The sequence below is a fragment of the Phocoena phocoena genome, chromosome 17, assembly GCF_963924675.1.
Source record: "Phocoena phocoena chromosome 17, mPhoPho1.1, whole genome shotgun sequence".
Lineage (NCBI taxonomy): Eukaryota > Metazoa > Chordata > Mammalia > Artiodactyla > Phocoenidae > Phocoena > Phocoena phocoena.
This window is the reverse complement of record NC_089235.1, coordinates 12,919,079-12,936,166: the sequence shown is the minus strand read 5'-3', so window position 1 is coordinate 12,936,166 and position 17,088 is coordinate 12,919,079. Positions and strand designations below refer to the sequence as shown.

The 17,088-nt window shown below is 37.0% G+C and overlaps 1 protein-coding gene across 2 annotated transcripts; it reads left to right on the top strand.

Moving 5' to 3' along the window:
• The first annotated feature begins 804 nt into the window (after positions 1 to 804).
• On the top strand, positions 805 to 17,088 carry COPS5 (COP9 signalosome subunit 5). 2 transcript variants are annotated; one of them, XM_065895087.1, is made up of 8 exons: positions 805 to 1,286; positions 3,543 to 3,777; positions 4,757 to 4,885; positions 5,548 to 5,613; positions 6,147 to 6,232; positions 11,400 to 11,511; positions 15,014 to 15,162; positions 16,855 to 17,088. In XM_065895087.1, the coding sequence occupies exons 1-8, from the start codon at positions 1,144 to 1,146 to the stop codon at positions 16,937 to 16,939; spliced, it is 1,005 nt and encodes a 334-aa protein (XP_065751159.1). In that variant the 5' UTR covers positions 805 to 1,143; the 3' UTR covers positions 16,940 to 17,088. The 2 variants fall into 2 exon arrangements, with proteins under 2 accessions (XP_065751159.1, XP_065751160.1); XM_065895088.1 differs by having other exon boundaries at positions 1,016 to 1,294.

Genomic DNA, 17,088 nt, shown 5'->3' with positions numbered 1-17,088 from the left:
CAGGCAATGCTGACCACTTATGCAAAGTTTCAGGGTAACTAAAGAAAGATGAAGCGGGAGAGGTGAACTGTGATGCTTTTTTCCCTCTTTTTTCCCAGCCAAAACATTACTGAACATCTGTGGTAGGTGTTACGGATAAAACAAGGAATAAGAGACCTGGTTCCTGTGATTTGGAGCTTGGAATCTAGTGTGGAGTGGGGGAAAGCAAGAGAGGAAGAATACCAAAAAGCAGCAAATAAATGAAACGGTTAAACACTGTATTAACTCTTGGATGACAACAAGTAGTCCCCGTAGACTAATCCGGCCTCGGGGACAAAGGTGGTTCTATAGATTAGTGCAGAAGATTAAACTGTAAACTATTTTAAGAACTGGGTACCGGACACTTTCAGTACACCAACAGCTCGCATAGATGTTACTTTTTACAAAAGCGCCAACCGACATGACCGCAGCGATCCACCAGTTTCCACAGCCCCCTCGGAACGCCAGAGAACGCCCCTCTAGAGAAGTCTAGGGCCCGGCCAGCACGCGCCCTCAGGATTTTACTCATGTGCAGTGATTCACGTGTTATTCTCTCAAAACCAGCATTCAGAATCACTTACATGTCAGTTTTTCCACAGACATCCTTTATTTTTTCTAAGTCTTTCAACAAACTTACGTCGTTTAAAGTACATACACCCACACAAAAATACTTCTCTCCCCCGTCCCAGCTTAAGGATCCACCCATTTTTAACATGGCGGAAGCCGAGCCTGCGCAGTCCGAAAGAATTCCAGTTTCTGGCATAACGTTACATGCCCTTCTTCCGGTGCGGGAGGCTATACCATTCCCTGAGTAATCACCGTTTTTGTCCTAATTCACACGTACAATTTTCCAAGACCATGCGTTCTCATTTAAGCCATAAAAAGATTCCTCTGTCTCTACTATTGCGTAACTGCTGTTTATACTGTCGCGTTCTCGAAGGACCCCCGCCATTCCCGAATGGTCCGTACCAACTTCACCTCCGGTACTAGGTGTCATGGCGGCCTCGAGAGTGTAGTGCGGGTTTGCACCTGTGCTGGGGCGGGTCCGGAGCCCACAACCGGAAACCCAGCGAGGTAAAGTTGCGTCTAGATTGTGGAGGCAACAGCTTCTCCGATTCCTCGGCGATGGCGGCTTCCGGGAGTGGTATGGCCCAGAAAACGTGGGAATTAGCCAACAACATGCAGGAAGCCCAGAGTATCGATGAAATCTACAAATACGACAAGAAACAGCAGCAAGAAATTCTGGCGGCGAAGCCCTGGACTAAGGAGTGAGGAGGTCCCTGGCGAAACGCAGGGGAGGGCGGGGTGGCGGGAGTCTAAGACACCCAGGGGGAGTGGGAGTTGGAGGGGATAGAGAGCTTGTCTTTTCATGTGCAGGGAGGAGAAAGAGTAAGCGTCTGAGAAATTTTGCTTTACCTTTTTATCCCCGCAAGTAGAGCCTAAGACCCTCCACTGGGGCTTAGTTGATTCCCCTTTCTGTCTCTTTTACCCGTTTGCCTTGAGAGAATGGAAGAGGAAAACGACAAGCGGTGATTTGGGCTTTCACTTCTCAACACCCGTATTGTCACAATATGCTCCACACTCTGCCTTGAACCCTGTGTCGATATATACTTTGTTGGGATCTTCCGCCGATCTCAGGCTGGAGACTGCAGCTATCTTCTTTATCTCTTTAAAAGCTAGCCTATAATCTTTTAGATCTCTAATTGTTTTTTGATTGCTGGTAATTATTTCAGAAACACAACGAGGCTCTGGTCAGTCTCCCAAAATGTTACTCCACCAGTTCACATAAGCCAGAAATTATATCAAAAGACCTTAAGATTCTTAGCCCCTTAGCAAAACTCCTGTGTCCCTGGGAGTGATGACAGGTAGAGGATTCTTTACCCACAGCATTTATCCTTTTCTGAAAGCAGATATTGTTAGGGAGAGAGTAAAAAGAGCACAGTCTCTCTAATGGATAGACAGGAAAGTAGTGGTCAACAAAAAAAACCATATTTCATCTGTCTCAGTTTTTCACAAGGCAAACTTTAACTGTCAGTATTCGGATTCAGCAACGTTTACTGAGTAATTACTACGGGCTGAGCATTGAGCTATGAATTTCCATGTCATTAAATCTTCATGACAACCCAGTACTGTATTTTATTCCTTTTTTGCATATATGAAAACAAGCAAATATAGTAAATCACTTATTTCATGATTACACTGAGGCAGCGAACTCTTAAGTGAGCAAGTCAGACCTAAGATCAAATCTCACAACTGTCACTAATTAGTTGATTGACCCTACAAAATTTACTTATCTTCATTTTTTTAATCTGTAAAACAGAAATAAGACCTACCTGGTTAATTATGTCATAAAGATTAGATGAGGTCATGTATAAAAAAAGATCTAGAATGTATGTAATAGAAGCACAATAACTGTGTCTGTCTTTTTTTCCCCAGTAGATAGAGGAGCAAAGATTTTAATTCATATCTTGACTCCCAAGACCAGGTCTCCATATTTTTCAGTTGTGATTGAAATCTGTGGGCAGACATCTTAAAAAGGCTTCTCAAAGACACTGACCACTCTTTACAGACTGGTTAGTTTGCCTGGTTGTCTGCTATTTCTATAGCAAGCTGTGCACTTAGGTTGATATAGCCTGTTAAATATTTGGAAACTATCAGCTTGCCTCACTGTGTGATTGTATCTCTAGTTATATTCATCCTAGCTGTCTTGAGCTCCATCAGTGAGACTGAAATGTAATTTTATTCAACAGTAGTTTGGTCACATCCACAGATGACAAACTGAAATAGCCATCATAGTAGAATTAAAGATATTAAGGCTACATTTTGCATTTTGAGGCTAATACCACAGAGAGAAGCCACAACCTTCAACACACTGTTCTTTGAGAGTACTGTAAAAGATCGGTTAATAATGCTAATAACAGCCTGCACTTAAAAAGTTTTAGTATGTGTCAGGCACTAAGATAAGCACTTTATATACGTCATTTCATTTACTCCATTTCCTCCTAACAATAGCTCTATGAAAACAGGCACAGATGTTAAGTGGTTGTCTCAAGGTCACAGCTAGGACATGGCAGTGCAAGGATGCAAACCTAGGCAGATGGATGTCAGAGCCCACATTCTTAAGTGTTAGGCCAGAAGGTTAGGCCCAAGAGTAATGAAGCACAGCCATCCAACCAGATTCAGAAGCCAAGATTTGGTGATTCCAAAAGTTAATGGAGAAAAAGTCTATTGAATTGGTTATGTAATTCCTCCTATCTACTTGAATAGCATATTTAAAAACTATTTCATACTTTTCCCTTCCCCCCGTGGGAAGTACTTTGCCACATTATGACATGTTTATCATTTCCATCCCCCTTCCAGAACTGTGTCCTTTTCTACTTCCTTTTTCTTTCCCACATTCTACACTTTCTCCCCATTCCATCAATATAAATTCCTTCAATACTTATTTGTTAATCTCCGCAAAAACTTGTATTGAAATTGTACTTATATAAGAAAGTTAATTACACCATGCCTTTGTTTTGTAGTCACCATTACTTTAAGTACTGCAAAATCTCAGCATTGGCTCTACTGAAAATGGTGATGCATGCCAGATCAGGAGGCAACTTGGAAGTGATGGGCTTGATGCTGGGAAAGGTGGATGGTGAAACCATGATCATTATGGACAGTTTTGCTTTGCCTGTAGAGGGCACTGAAACCCGAGTAAATGCTCAGGCTGCTGCATATGAGTACATGGCCGCATACATAGAAAATGCCAAACAGGTAAAAATGCTGTTCCTTAAAATTTGGTAACTGCAAGAGTCCCACAGTTACTTTTGAGTTTCTAAATTTAAAACTGTTCTCTCTACATTAAAGTTTATATTTTAAGTTACTACATTAAAGTTTATATTTTAAGTTATTCTCAACTGTATATAATGTATATGAGATTAGCATGGATTTTTTAAAATAAATTTTCACTCAGGAGAATAGATCTTAAAAATTCTCATCACAAGAAAAAAAAATTTGTAACTGTGTGTGGTGATGGATGTTAACTAACTACACTTATTGTGGTGATCATTTCACAGTATGTACATATATCAAATCATTATGTTGTACATCTGAACTAATGTGTGTCGATTATATCTCAATTTAAAAATTTTTTTACAATTCTCACATTCATTATGTGTGTGTGTGTTTAAAACCAAAAATTTGGAAACAACCTAAATGTACCTAGATATCAAAATGATTAAATAAACTACGGTATATCCATACAATGAAGTGCTAGCCAGCCTTTAAAAAAAATAAGAACTAGTTATCTATATATTTATTTATATGAAACAAACCCCAGAATGTTTTGTTGAGTGAAAAAGTAAAGTGTAGAACACTGTAGGTGGTATGCCATTGTGTGTGTTCTCATTAATCTACATAAATGCAAAGACTATATATTCTATATGCAAAGAATAGCTCTAGAAGACAGGTATGTAAGCAGCTGCCTACAGTAGTAACATCTGGGCTGAGAAACTGGTTGCGGGGAAGGAGGTGGTAAGGAGACTGAATAACCTTATTGTACGGGTATCTTATTAATTTTGTGCCTTGGGCATGTATTATCTAAAATATATATATTTTTAAATTTAAAAGCAGCATATGCTTTAACTATCCTGCATACTATTATTTTACTGTAAGACTATGTAAACAGACAAATCACAGGTGTCTCTAAGATTAAACAGGAACTTCAAGCTCTTTTGCCCTCTTCATTTGTTAGGTCGGCCGCCTTGAAAATGCAATTGGCTGGTATCATAGCCACCCTGGCTATGGCTGCTGGCTTTCTGGGATTGATGTTAGTACTCAGATGCTCAATCAGCAGTTCCAGGAACCATTTGTAGCTGTGGTAGTAAGTATTTTTACAACCACTTTTAATTAATTTTCATGAAGATTTACTAAAGCAAGTATACAGAGAAATAAAAACAGTGTGGTAAAGAGCAAGGCTCTGGTGTCAGTCTGCCTAAGCTTGAATCTGAATTCCACCTCTTTGTAGCTGGAACTTTGAACAAGTTACCTCTCTGCATCTCTTCCCCCACTCTGTAAGATGATGGGTATACACAGCATCTATATCTCAGTTCCCTGCACATAGTAGGCATTCAGTCAATGTTGACTGAATTGATTAAATCAGGAATTGCTAGAGCAGCTCTTGCACTGCTCAGTGTTTTAGATGCAATCCAGGTTACTATGAGGAAGGTAGAAATTGTTCATCTATTAAAGAAAAAAAAACTTGAAAAAGATGAGCAAATCTTCAATTAATACTCTTAAATAATATAATAACTAGATCTAATCTCTAAATTAACGATGAGATTTCTATACTTAACCATTCTGTTGAACTTCTGTGATTTTTCAATTTGGTTATTTTTTTCCCTATTATATGATTATTTTTAATTATGTGTGTGTGTGCATATAGTGTTATATGTACATAGGTATTTCTAGGCTTATAATGTTTAAACAAATAGAAGTATATAGTGATTTTATAATCAGCAGATATTAAATATACCTTTCTTGTAGATTGACCCAACAAGAACAATATCTGCAGGGAAAGTGAATCTTGGAGCCTTTAGGACATACCCAAAGGTAATTTTTAAAATTATAAGTCCCTATAGTTTTTTAAATTTTAAATATGTGATTTATTTTTAAAGATGTGTTATGGTATCTCATTTTGTCCTAAAATAATTTAACAATATTTACAAAATAGAAGTCCAACTACCACAAATTGCCCTTAGCAAAAGACAATACACTTGTGCTGCATATTATTAATTTTATTTCAAAAGCAGTCTTCATTTGTTAATAAGTATTTGTATGTCTATGGCATTCTGATGGGTACTAGAGAAACAAGTTAAATCCATCTACTTCCTTCCATGCAATCTGAAATAGATATGAGCAAAAATATGTATCACCTGAGGACAAGAAAAATGAATCTATAAGCCAAATCCAGCCTTCGGCCACCAAATGGGGTTGAGGGAGGGTATAAGCAATATACTTAATGTTTTGGGGAGTATTTGGCTCCCCAAAATTAATGTTTCTATAAATAGAAAGCTGCATAGAAAATATGTTTTTCCTCTGTTTTGTTTTGTTTAAATCTTCTATTTTCTTCATTTTTTGTTTAGGGCTACAAGCCTCCTGATGAAGGACCTTCTGAGTACCAGACTATCCCACTTAATAAAATAGAAGACTTTGGTGTACACTGCAAACAGTAAGTAATTTAAAAATGTATCTGATGCCAAAATCATCATAAGAAACCTTAGAGGTCATCCAGACCAAGCCCCTAATTTTATAGATAAGAAAAAAAGTTCAGATGAAATGCATTTCATAATCTTTTAAAATAATAGTAAGAATATACAAATTTAGGATGATGTTTGAATTTTATTAATAATTGTTTTAATCTAACATGTTATTTACCTTTCACACATACATAAACACTTTATCAATGTTCCAGACACTTGGCCCATTAACGAATTTAACAGTTGAGAGAAGTTGTATTCAGGGCCAGCCTGATACTGGCATTTCTGCAGCCTTCAATGTATCCAGTTTCCACTTAGCAAAAATTCTCCCCAAACAGTTTCACTCCAAAAGTTAAAGAAGCCATACTAAAAACTACTTAATTGTATACTCCTTTAAAATAGTGAATTTTATGGTATGTGAATTATTGTATACATCTCAATTTTTTAAACTGCTAAACCAATGAAGACAGTTATCTCCACCTTCTAAATGTATCTTACCACCTCTCTTACTATCACCTTGATCCAAGCCACAGCCATCTGGAGCTTAAATCAAAGCACTAGCCTTCTAGGTGGTCTTCCTGCTTTTGACCTTTACCCCACCCCTTAAAGGTCTTTTGTCAGCCAGACAGATTCTATTAAAATGTGAGTTAGACCATGTTCCTCCTTCTCAGAATAGCTTCCCATCTCACTAAGAATAAGATCTATAGTGCTTACCATGGACCACACAACCCTATGTAGTCTGGCCCCCACCATCTCTCTGAGCTCATTTCCTGTCACTGAGCCTTTGCTCTCTCCATTCCAGCCATAGTGGCCTCATTATGGTTTATCAGATGACTAGGCAGGCTCCTGCCTCAGGGCCTTTGCACTTGCTAATCCCTCTGCCTGGAACATCCTTCCTTATTTCCATGTGACTCACTATTTCAATCAACCAGTGTCTGTTTAAGGGTCACCTTAACAGAGAATGTTCATTGATCACCCTATTTAAATTAGCACCTTCTTGTCACTCGGTGTTACCTTTCCCTGCTTTATTTTTCTTCTTAGCACTTGTCACCACCTTATATGTTTTTGTTTCGTTGTTACTGACCTCATTAGAATGTGAACTTCATGAGAGCAGAATCAATTCACTGCTGTATCCTAACATTTAAAATAGGACATGGCACATAGAAGGGTGGGCACCCCCCCAAAAAAAGAGGAAAAATGTTGCCTAAATGATTACTAGTGTCCCTTTCTCCATACCTCCCATCCCACTTCAAGGAATACCTTAACTACCCATGTGCTACTACTGCTTATTTTTGTGTTTAGAAATTCTTAGAAAATTACAGAATTTCTAAAATTTAATTTTTAAATATATCTGGTTTTCAGTCATCCCTGACATACTTCTGGAAAAAAAGGATTCTATTTTATTTTTCAATGAGAGGTTGGGAATTAAATCACTTAATTTGCTCTACTGAAAAGAACTTAAACCATTCCTGTTTGAGAGAATTGCTCCTAAGCATGGAAACACCTTTGCCGTGATACTTTCATTTTCAGAGTTAACCATTTTTTTCATTTATATTGATTTGTGGTATCAAAAGCTTATACCTTAATACCTGCTCTACTTCTTTCACCACCAGCAGCAGCTTTTGAAACAAAAAAAGACTGCGGGAGTCTGTGCTTTCTGTATCCAAACAAATCTGCATTTCCTGTGTTTCTGAAATATAAGCCTATCAAAGAGGAGTTACTGCATTCTAGCTACCTGCACTGCTAGAGCGTAGAATTTTGAACCTGGAATTACTAGGATATTCAAAGATACTCTCTTACTTAGGATCAGTTCCTAAATAAAGAGTAAACTTTTTCATAGGGCAAATAAGTTGCTTAATTTATTTTTATTTCAAATCATTAATGAAATATAGTGCCAAGTTGAAAGAGCAGGGGTTTTGTACAGGCTCATTATATATCCATTTCCTAACTTATTTGACAATGAGCTATTATTTGTAGTTTATATTGATCTTTTTTTTTCTTTTCTACATTAAATTCTAGATCATAATCCAAAGTTTGTTTTAAACATAGAATCTAATATAGATACTAAATATATTTAACTTTGAAGAGGCTTAGTAAAAATAAGACACAAAGTGTTTTTTAAATTAGCTTGTATGTTATCAGTGTTATACAGGCACATAGTTTAAAGAGTCAAATGGTTCTATGAAATTTATTATAAAATAAACAATCTTGTACCATTCCCTTTTGCATCTCCCAGAGGCAGTCACTTAAACTATTATAGTTATTCTGTTTAAGTATTTACCCCCGTATCTTCAGACAGCATGCTGATAGTGCTACTTCTTGATTTTCAGTTCTAGGCAGTATCTATTATTGACTTCCCATACAGAAGATGAGGATTTAGCTCCACGAATAATTTTGAATATTCTCCTTGTTTTCAACTCTGCTACTGAGATTTGCAGCTAATCACTACATAGTAGACCAAAAATTTTCATTGCATCAACCTACGGAATTAAAACAGTAATAACATTAAGGTGGTCCATATATTTTAAAACATGAAAGTCTATTCTAGACCCTCAAGTTTGAGTTCCCTTATTTTCCATCCTTTATAAATCTAAATATCTGTTGCTGTGCTCATCCTTTCATGTCTTTTTCCCTCAAGTATCAGAGGTACAACCCCTCCTTTCTAAAACTGACCTTTCCACTTGAGCCCCTGCCTTCTCTCCCCATACCTAACCCCCTCAACTCCCAGGGCCTCACTTCTTAAACAATGTCTTAAATGTCTACACTCTGGATATAACAATTAAGACCGTGAGGTTTTGATAATAGACATAACTTAACATATCCTTTTGCTGCTACTTTCTAATTCTGTGGCTTTGAACAAGGTCTTTACTCTCTAGAGTTGTTTTTTTGTCTATAGAATGGGAATAATAAATCCTTCCTTGTATGGTTGTAGGAAAGATTAAATGAGAATGTATGTAAAGCACCAGGACATAATAAGTGCTCAAGAAATATACTATTCCACTTCCACATTTCACTATAGCTATGTCCCTTTCATATACACATATGCATGGATATCTTAATCTTGAACAAGCCTTTACTTAGAATTATCTTTAAATTCTTACTCTTTTTTTATTTCTTCACTCCTGAATTGAATGAACAAGAATTTTTTGTCGTATCCATGTGTGCTTATCTTTTACACCACCAACCTGAGTGTGAGCCTTTATCTCCTCACATCTGCCACGCTGCTGTGGCATCCCTTGTGGTATCCCTGCCTCCATTTTGTCTCCTTTAACACATCTTACCACAGCCAGCTTTCTAAACTACCTCTTTGGCTATATCATTGATCTGCTCAAACACATTCTATGAGTCCCAAGTACCTAGAAGATCATTTCTTAGCCTTTTATGTAATGTCCTCTGCCAGCTAGACCCCAACATAGCTTTCTAGGTTTCCCTTCACATAATTCTTCTGCTCCTGCTAAACTGTCCAGGCAAACTGATTAACTTATTATTCCCTTCACGACTTTCCTTCTTGTGAGTCAGTGCTCTCTGCCTAATACTACCTCCTCGTTCTCAGCATATCCACACTATAGACTCATGTAAGGGTTACTCTAAATTCTGCCTTTTCGCTGGGGCTTCTCAGGCAGTTCTGTCTATACTAAGAGTACTCATTATCTCTAACATTCAATTGGCAGGTGATTAATTTTAAATATGCACCATAGCACCACTTGTTATTCAACATATATCATTATATATTTAACATTTTGTGGATTCACCCCACATTTCCCATAAAAATGGTAAGCCCCTTAAGGTAAGCAAGTCCCTTGTGTTTCTTTGTATCCACTGATGTACAGAACATAATAAGATATTTATTATTTTTATTTATTTATTTTTTATAAATTTATTTATTTTTGGCTGCCTTGGGTCTTTGTTGCTGCGCGCGAGCTTTCTCTAGTTGCAGCAAGCGGGGGCTGCTCTTCATTGCGGTGCGCGGGCGTCTCATTGCAGTGGCTTCTCTTGTTGCAGAGCACGGGCTCTAGGCATGCGGGCTTCAGTAGTTGTGGCTCTCGGGCTCTAGAGCACAGGCTCAGTAGTTGTGATACACGGGCCTAGTTCCTCCATGGCGTGTGGGATCTTCCCGGGCCGGGGATCGAACCCATGTCCCCTGCACCGGCAGGCTGGTTCTCAACCACTGCACCACCAGGGAAGCCCCTGCGATATTTAAATATTTATTACTTTAAAAAAATATATATGTTTCAGGGCTTCCCTGGTGGCGCGGTGGTTGAGAGTCCGCCTGCCGACACAGGGGACACGGGTTCGTGCCCCAGTCCGGGAAGATCCCACATGCCGTGGAGCGGCTGGGCCCGTGAGCCATGGCCGCTGAGCCTGTGTGTCTGGAGCCTGTGCTCTGCAACGCGAGAGGCCATAGCAGTGAGAGGCCCGCGTACTGCCAAAAAAAAAATATATATATATATATATATATATATATATATTTCAGACATTTAACCAAATTTTCCTTGCTATCCCTGATTACAAATTAGGTACCTTTGGAAGCAGCAGTAATTCTTTTATGTGGCTTAAGGACCTACCTTAAAGTTTGCTTTTCCAAAAAGCAGTAGGTCCTTATTAGGGGATTAAAAAGGGAGGAATGGGGAGTCCACATGATTTTCAGGAGCTTTTCGTTTGTTTTTGTTTTTTAATTTTTATTGGAGTATAGTTGATTTACAATGTTGTGTTAGTTTCAGGTGTACAGCAAAGTGAATCAGTTATATATTTTTGATATTTTTAAAAGCCTAACAAAAGTTATAGTTGACCCTAGAGAGGTAGTTCATTAAGTTTGTGTGCTATTGGCCGGAATTTATGAACTCAATGACATGGATAAACATATGTCATTCAGAAGTGTTGATTAGTTCTTGATAATTTCTTGGGAATTTCTGGGCTCTACAGAGGGGAGAAATATAACAACAATGTTTATTTAGTTATCAGATTTGAAACCATACCCCTAAAGAGTAAGGAAACCGTGTTTACCTGTTATTCTATTAGACTAAAAATTAAAATATGACTATTTGGATATGAAATGTAATTCACTTAAATTTGGCCATAACCTTTATATGATGTGGTTGAATTTTTTTCACTCACTAGATTTGTGCTTTTGTTTCATAGATATTATGCCTTAGAAGTCTCATATTTCAAATCCTCTTTGGATCGCAAATTGCTTGAGCTTTTGTGGAATAAATACTGGGTGAATACGCTGAGTTCCTCTAGCTTGCTTACTGTAAGTACTATACTTGCAAAGAATGTGTTTGAATTTTTTATCAATCTACATAAGTTGTTTAATATCTGAAACTCTTTTTCATGGAAAGGCTATATCTGACTTGGCCAATATATTAATTAGGCCTGGGGGCAGATTCTATATGACCAGAGGTGGATTGTGATACTAGGCCAAGCCAAGATTTGTGTTGTGTACCACTGAGACTAAGCCTAATATATATACAAATATAGTGGCCAGATGAGGGTGAGGTCTCCCCCTGCCTTGAACAGACTTACAGAGAGAAAAATATAAATACTGTTTTTTGTTGTGTATGTCAGGTAGCACTCTGGTTACAAGTGACAGGAGACCCAAACAAGCTGGCTTAAACAAAAAAGAGAATCATGTAAACTGCAAAGTGCAGGAGTAGGGCTTACTTCACGCACAACCTAAATTTGCATTCAGACAATATTATGAGGTCTTGGTCTTCCTCTCTCAGCTTTGATTTCAAGTCAGTTGGCTTCAGTTTCAGACTTCATGTGAAACCAAGATGGCAGCATTAGCTTAGCTCTCCCAGCCTCTCAGTTTCACACTGAAAAGACCAAGATACACACATATCCCCACATATTCTCAGGCAAAGCCTCATTGTGTCTGGAGTTTTGTAGGTCACATGCCCATCCTTAAACCTGCTCTGGGTGAAGGGCATGAACACCATGAGTTCATGGGCCAGGGCAAGTGCTTTACTGCTGGGCTGGGGTAGAAGAAACTCTCAGGAGCATGTGGACTAAGAATGTCCTCAGAAGGAAATCAGAATATCACTACCTTAAAGCAGCAGATGCTAAGCAGAAAAAAAAAAAAATAGTAGTGAATATATCATTAAAATCTAACATTTAGAAGAATATTTATTTAACAAACTTCTATCTAGAGCTTAGTAAGGAACAGTTTTGTTTTGGATTTTTTACTTTTTTTTTTTTTTTAAGTAAGCTACTTCATATAGCACAGTATAACATAGTGGTTAGAACCACAAAATTTGGAATAAAATAAACTCAGTTCAGAAACAACTCTGCCACTTTACTAGCTGTGTGTGACCTTCACAACATTATGTAATGTGACTAAGCTTTTCTAGTCTAATGATAATAGTACCCACATTGTTAAGTACACTGAGATTATATGAAATATTTTATATATAAAGTAATTAGCAAAGTACTAGGCATATAGTAAAGCCTTACTAAATTATTGTTTGTTTGATTCATTGTATTCATGGGAAAAGACCTCACTTGAGCATATTTACTATGGTTTTAAATATAATTCTGACAAGCTTCCTGTTATTTCTTTTTTTTTTTTTTTTGCGGCACACCGGCCTCTCACTGTTGTGGCCTCCCGTTGCGGAGCACAGGCTCTGGACGCGCAGGCTCAGCGGCCATGGCTCGTGGCCCCAGCCGCTCCGCGGCATGTAGGATCCTCTTGGACCAGGGCACGAACCCACGTCCCCTGCATCAGCAGGCGGACTCTCAACCACTGCGCCACCAGGGAAGACCCCGTTATTTCTTATCCTCAATGGTCAGAAATAGCAAATTAGAAGGAAAGAGAGTGATCATAATAGCAAACATTTATTAAATGCTTCCTATGTACCAGGCATGGCTAAATGCCCCATGTGTGGTGTTTCCTTAGAGGCAAGTATACTAATAGCAGCCAGAAGTGACACATGATGGCAAGGGGAGGAAACAGTAAGACTGGAGCTTTCTGAACCTTTGTATAAAAGCATACAGCTCTGGGCTTCCCTGGTGGCACAGTGGTTAAGAATCCACCTGCCAATGCAGGGGACACGGGTTGGAGCCCCGGTCCAGGAAGATCCCACATGCCACGGAGCAACTAAGCCCGTGCGCCACAACTACTGAGCCTGCATGCCACAGCTACTGAAGCCCGCACACCTAGAACCCATGCTCTGCAACAACAGAAGCCACTGCAATGAGAAGCCCACGCACTGCAACGAAGAGTAGCCCCCGCTCGCTGCAACTAGAGAAAGCCCGTGGGCAGCAACAAAGACCCAATGCAGCCAAAAATAAATAAATAAAATAAATAAATTTATTTAAAAAAATAAAGCATACAATCCTATTTACTCAGCCTGTGGCTGTCCCTGTATTCCAGAACTGCATATATTGAGGACATTAATAATCAAGAAAAGGTTAAATTATATTTCTTCCTTTTTTGTAGTTTTATACCTAGTACATTGCATTACTAAGCATTCTAAGAAAAAATATATAAATATACGTTCATCTCTTTCCCCAGCTAAAGCATGTAATCTAAAAGCTACAAGAAAAAATTTATTTTCTGATTTATATTATTTCTCTGTGTGTTTGAAATGTAATTGATTTATTTTTTCATTTCTGCCATCCTACATTTATTGGCTTGAGCTAAATCTTCCAAATGTGACATGGTCTACAAATATTAGTGTTTTCTCCAAATCTGTGGGGGAGAATGTATTGGTGACCTAAACCATTTAGATCCAGAATATAATTGCATCTTTTTAAAAATATCATAAGTTTGTAAAATCACTGGAAAGCTGGTAGCATTTTAAAGGGCTCTTTGTAGTAACTATGATGACAGCAAATAATGTTTTTAAATGTCTTGTGATTGAACTGTATTTCCTATACACTATTTTACAGACTAAGCAAATAGAATAAAATAAAGATATTCCAGTAAAATGTTTTTTAAAAATATTACAGTTAAGTATACATATGTAATTATTAATTTTTTTGTTTTTAAAATGTATGAAATAGTAACAGCATATATAATATTTCAGCTTACTAAATGTGGGTGTCCCTGTGAGTATACAGCAATACTCTAAAATATAACTATGGCTATAGCTAGGTGGAGGGATTGTAGGTATTTCCTTTTTTTTTTATACTGCTCTACATTTTCCACATTTTCTGTATAACTATTAATTTTATAATCAGAAAAGCTAAAACAAATATAATTTTTAAAATACTGTCATAAATACTAATTCTGGAAGTTGAACATGAAAAAGTAACAAAATTAGCTAACAATTATTAAGGCTTTACCAGGTGTCACTGACAGTCCTACGAGCTTTATATACATCACTTCACATAGCTTTAAGATACAAATTATCGCCTTCCTCCCCCATTTTCACAAGAAGACTTGAAGGCACAGAAAAGTAAAGGAGTTCTCCCAAGGCCCCCCAGCTAATCTGCAGCAGGCCAGAACCTGGAGTCAGATCTGTGTACTTCAAAGCCTCTCATAATAACAAATATTAGATTTAAGCAGTCAAAAAGAACAATTCCAAATTTAATCTTTAAATTATAAAAGGTGAAAAACTCTACACTTGAACTGCTTGAGCTTTGGAATCAGTTTTTGCAAGTATAATCTGACTTCTTCCTTCACTGACTATCCACTTAGATTTCATAGTGGAATTATTTGTAAATGAAACGTTCTATATGGAAGAAAATTTACATACTTTTTTAATGATAGACTAGTATCATATACTGACACAATATCATTTTCCCCACAGAATGCAGACTATACCACCGGTCAGGTCTTTGATTTGTCTGAAAAATTAGAACAGTCAGAAGCCCAGCTGGGACGAGGGAGTTTCATGTTGGGTCTAGAAACACATGACCGAAAGTCAGAAGATAAACTTGCCAAAGCTACACGAGACAGGTAAGTTAAGCAAATCTATTCCTACCTCTAACTTTTTTTCTTTCAAGATTTTCAAATAAAAGGATTCAAATTCCTTACAGTTAAACTTATAACTTACAATGGTACCTGAATATTAACTTATTTGGACCTTTAAGAGTTCTCAAATGCAGGTTTTGACTTTGAAAATTTAGGAGACAGTAGGTACATTAAAGGCTGTTAAGGGTCTAGGTAATGTTATGAAAAACTTGCAGTCACCTTTTCCAGGTTCAGCTAGAAAGTGTAAGAAAGAAAACCAATCCATTGCTGGATCTTTAAACAAAAACAAAAACAAAACCTTGCAAAAGGATGTCCTCAGCTATTCTAACCTAATCATCATCTGAAGGATTAAATTAGGATTTAAGTTTATCAAATTTCAAATTTTTATAAAGTTTTAAACCCCTAAATATCAGAGAAGTGATTGTATCTCTCTTATTTTTCTGAAATAATCCTTTATACAGTAATTGAGTATCCCAAATTTCACTACAAGAATTTGTTAGGAACAAAGTTGGGCTGTGTTCTCTGATAACTCATGAAATAATTATGTGGTCCTTCAGATGCATACAGGATTGGGAAGACTACTAAATAACATTTACTTTCACAAAAATTTGAATTTTAATGTGATAATTAGGGGTAGAGAGGAAAGGAAGACTATGTTGACATCTATGTAAACCAGTACCTTGGTATCCATTTTAAGAAAAACTGGACTAGTTGATAGGAAAGAAAAGAGAGAAGGGAGGGTGCAGAGTGTATTAGGAGTAGAAGCCATCTTGGGTTAGAATGATCTCATTCCCTTCCTCTCCATGGGTTTTTAAAAGGTATAGAGGTAGTAGCCTGGATAAAAATTACATTTTTCTTTGGCATTAGGTCTTACTTTTGATACTTGCTCTGAATATGTCATTTTGCTCATCTGTCTTTACATGTGTCTGATTTTTTAGTGTCTAATTTTATCTGCATTTACATCTCGATTTCTTATGAAGCAAAAATTTCACTGTGGGAATGTAGTTATATAAGAAGAAAAGTAGGAAGGAGAAAAGTAGTAGTACAAAAGTAGAAAATTTTCCTTCTGGGGATAACTTTACAAGAATTGCATCTCTTCTGAATTTTTGTGGGTTTTTATTGTGTTTTTTTGTTTTTGTCTTTTTATCAATTTTAAAATGTAAGTTCTTCACCCACTAACCTAACTTTGGCTTTGAATTGTTTGAAGGATGTTTGTGATTATTTCAGGAAAAAAAGCATAAGATTCATTAAAATCATTTTTAAAAATTATTCTAAGTAATGACAACAAGGAATAGCAGATTTTAATGTAACATTGGAATCAATCTATAATTATAAATTATAAATAACTTCGGTAACCTTCTAAAACAGAACTTTTCCCAAACCTTCTGACATATAACAAAATTAACTGTTATGAATTATATCAAATTTTACATTGTCATTCTCTTGGGAAGGTGTTAGTAAGTAGTGAAATGATCAAAAGACATGCAGAAGGCTAAAAATCACTATAGTATACTATAAAGAGTAAACTATAAATTGGTACAGTATATTTTGCGGAGTATGAATAGGACCAAAAATCATTATTTGCGTGCAAGGATGGAAATGGGGGAGGGGGGATTTGCATGTTTGAAATAGTTCTCAGTTCTTGTGACATTATGTGATGTGTTTTTTTCTTTCCAGCTGTAAAACTACCATAGAAGCTATCCATGGATTGATGTCTCAGGTTATTAAGGATAAACTGTTTAATCAAATTAACATCTCTTAAAAAATCACTAAGTAGTACTTCTGCCTGAAAGCCAGTATGAGAAAAATACTCAAGTAACACTTTGAAACCAGTTACCAAAAATCTGATTAGAGGAATAAGGTGCTCTGAAGTATCCTAAATATTAACATTCTATAATAAAATTCTTTAAA

Excerpts from the sequence above, each read along its gene's own strand:
- COPS5 (XM_065895087.1), top strand. The coding sequence starts at position 1,144 with ATGGCGGCTTCCGGGAGTGGTATGGCCCAGAAAACGTGGGAATTAGCC. Across the intron at positions 3,778-4,756 it reads ACATAGAAAATGCCAAACAG|GTCGGCCGCCTTGAAAATGC; the intron begins GTAAAAATGCTG and ends TTCATTTGTTAG. Across the intron at positions 15,163-16,854 it reads GCCAAAGCTACACGAGACAG|CTGTAAAACTACCATAGAAG; the intron begins GTAAGTTAAGCA and ends TTTTCTTTCCAG.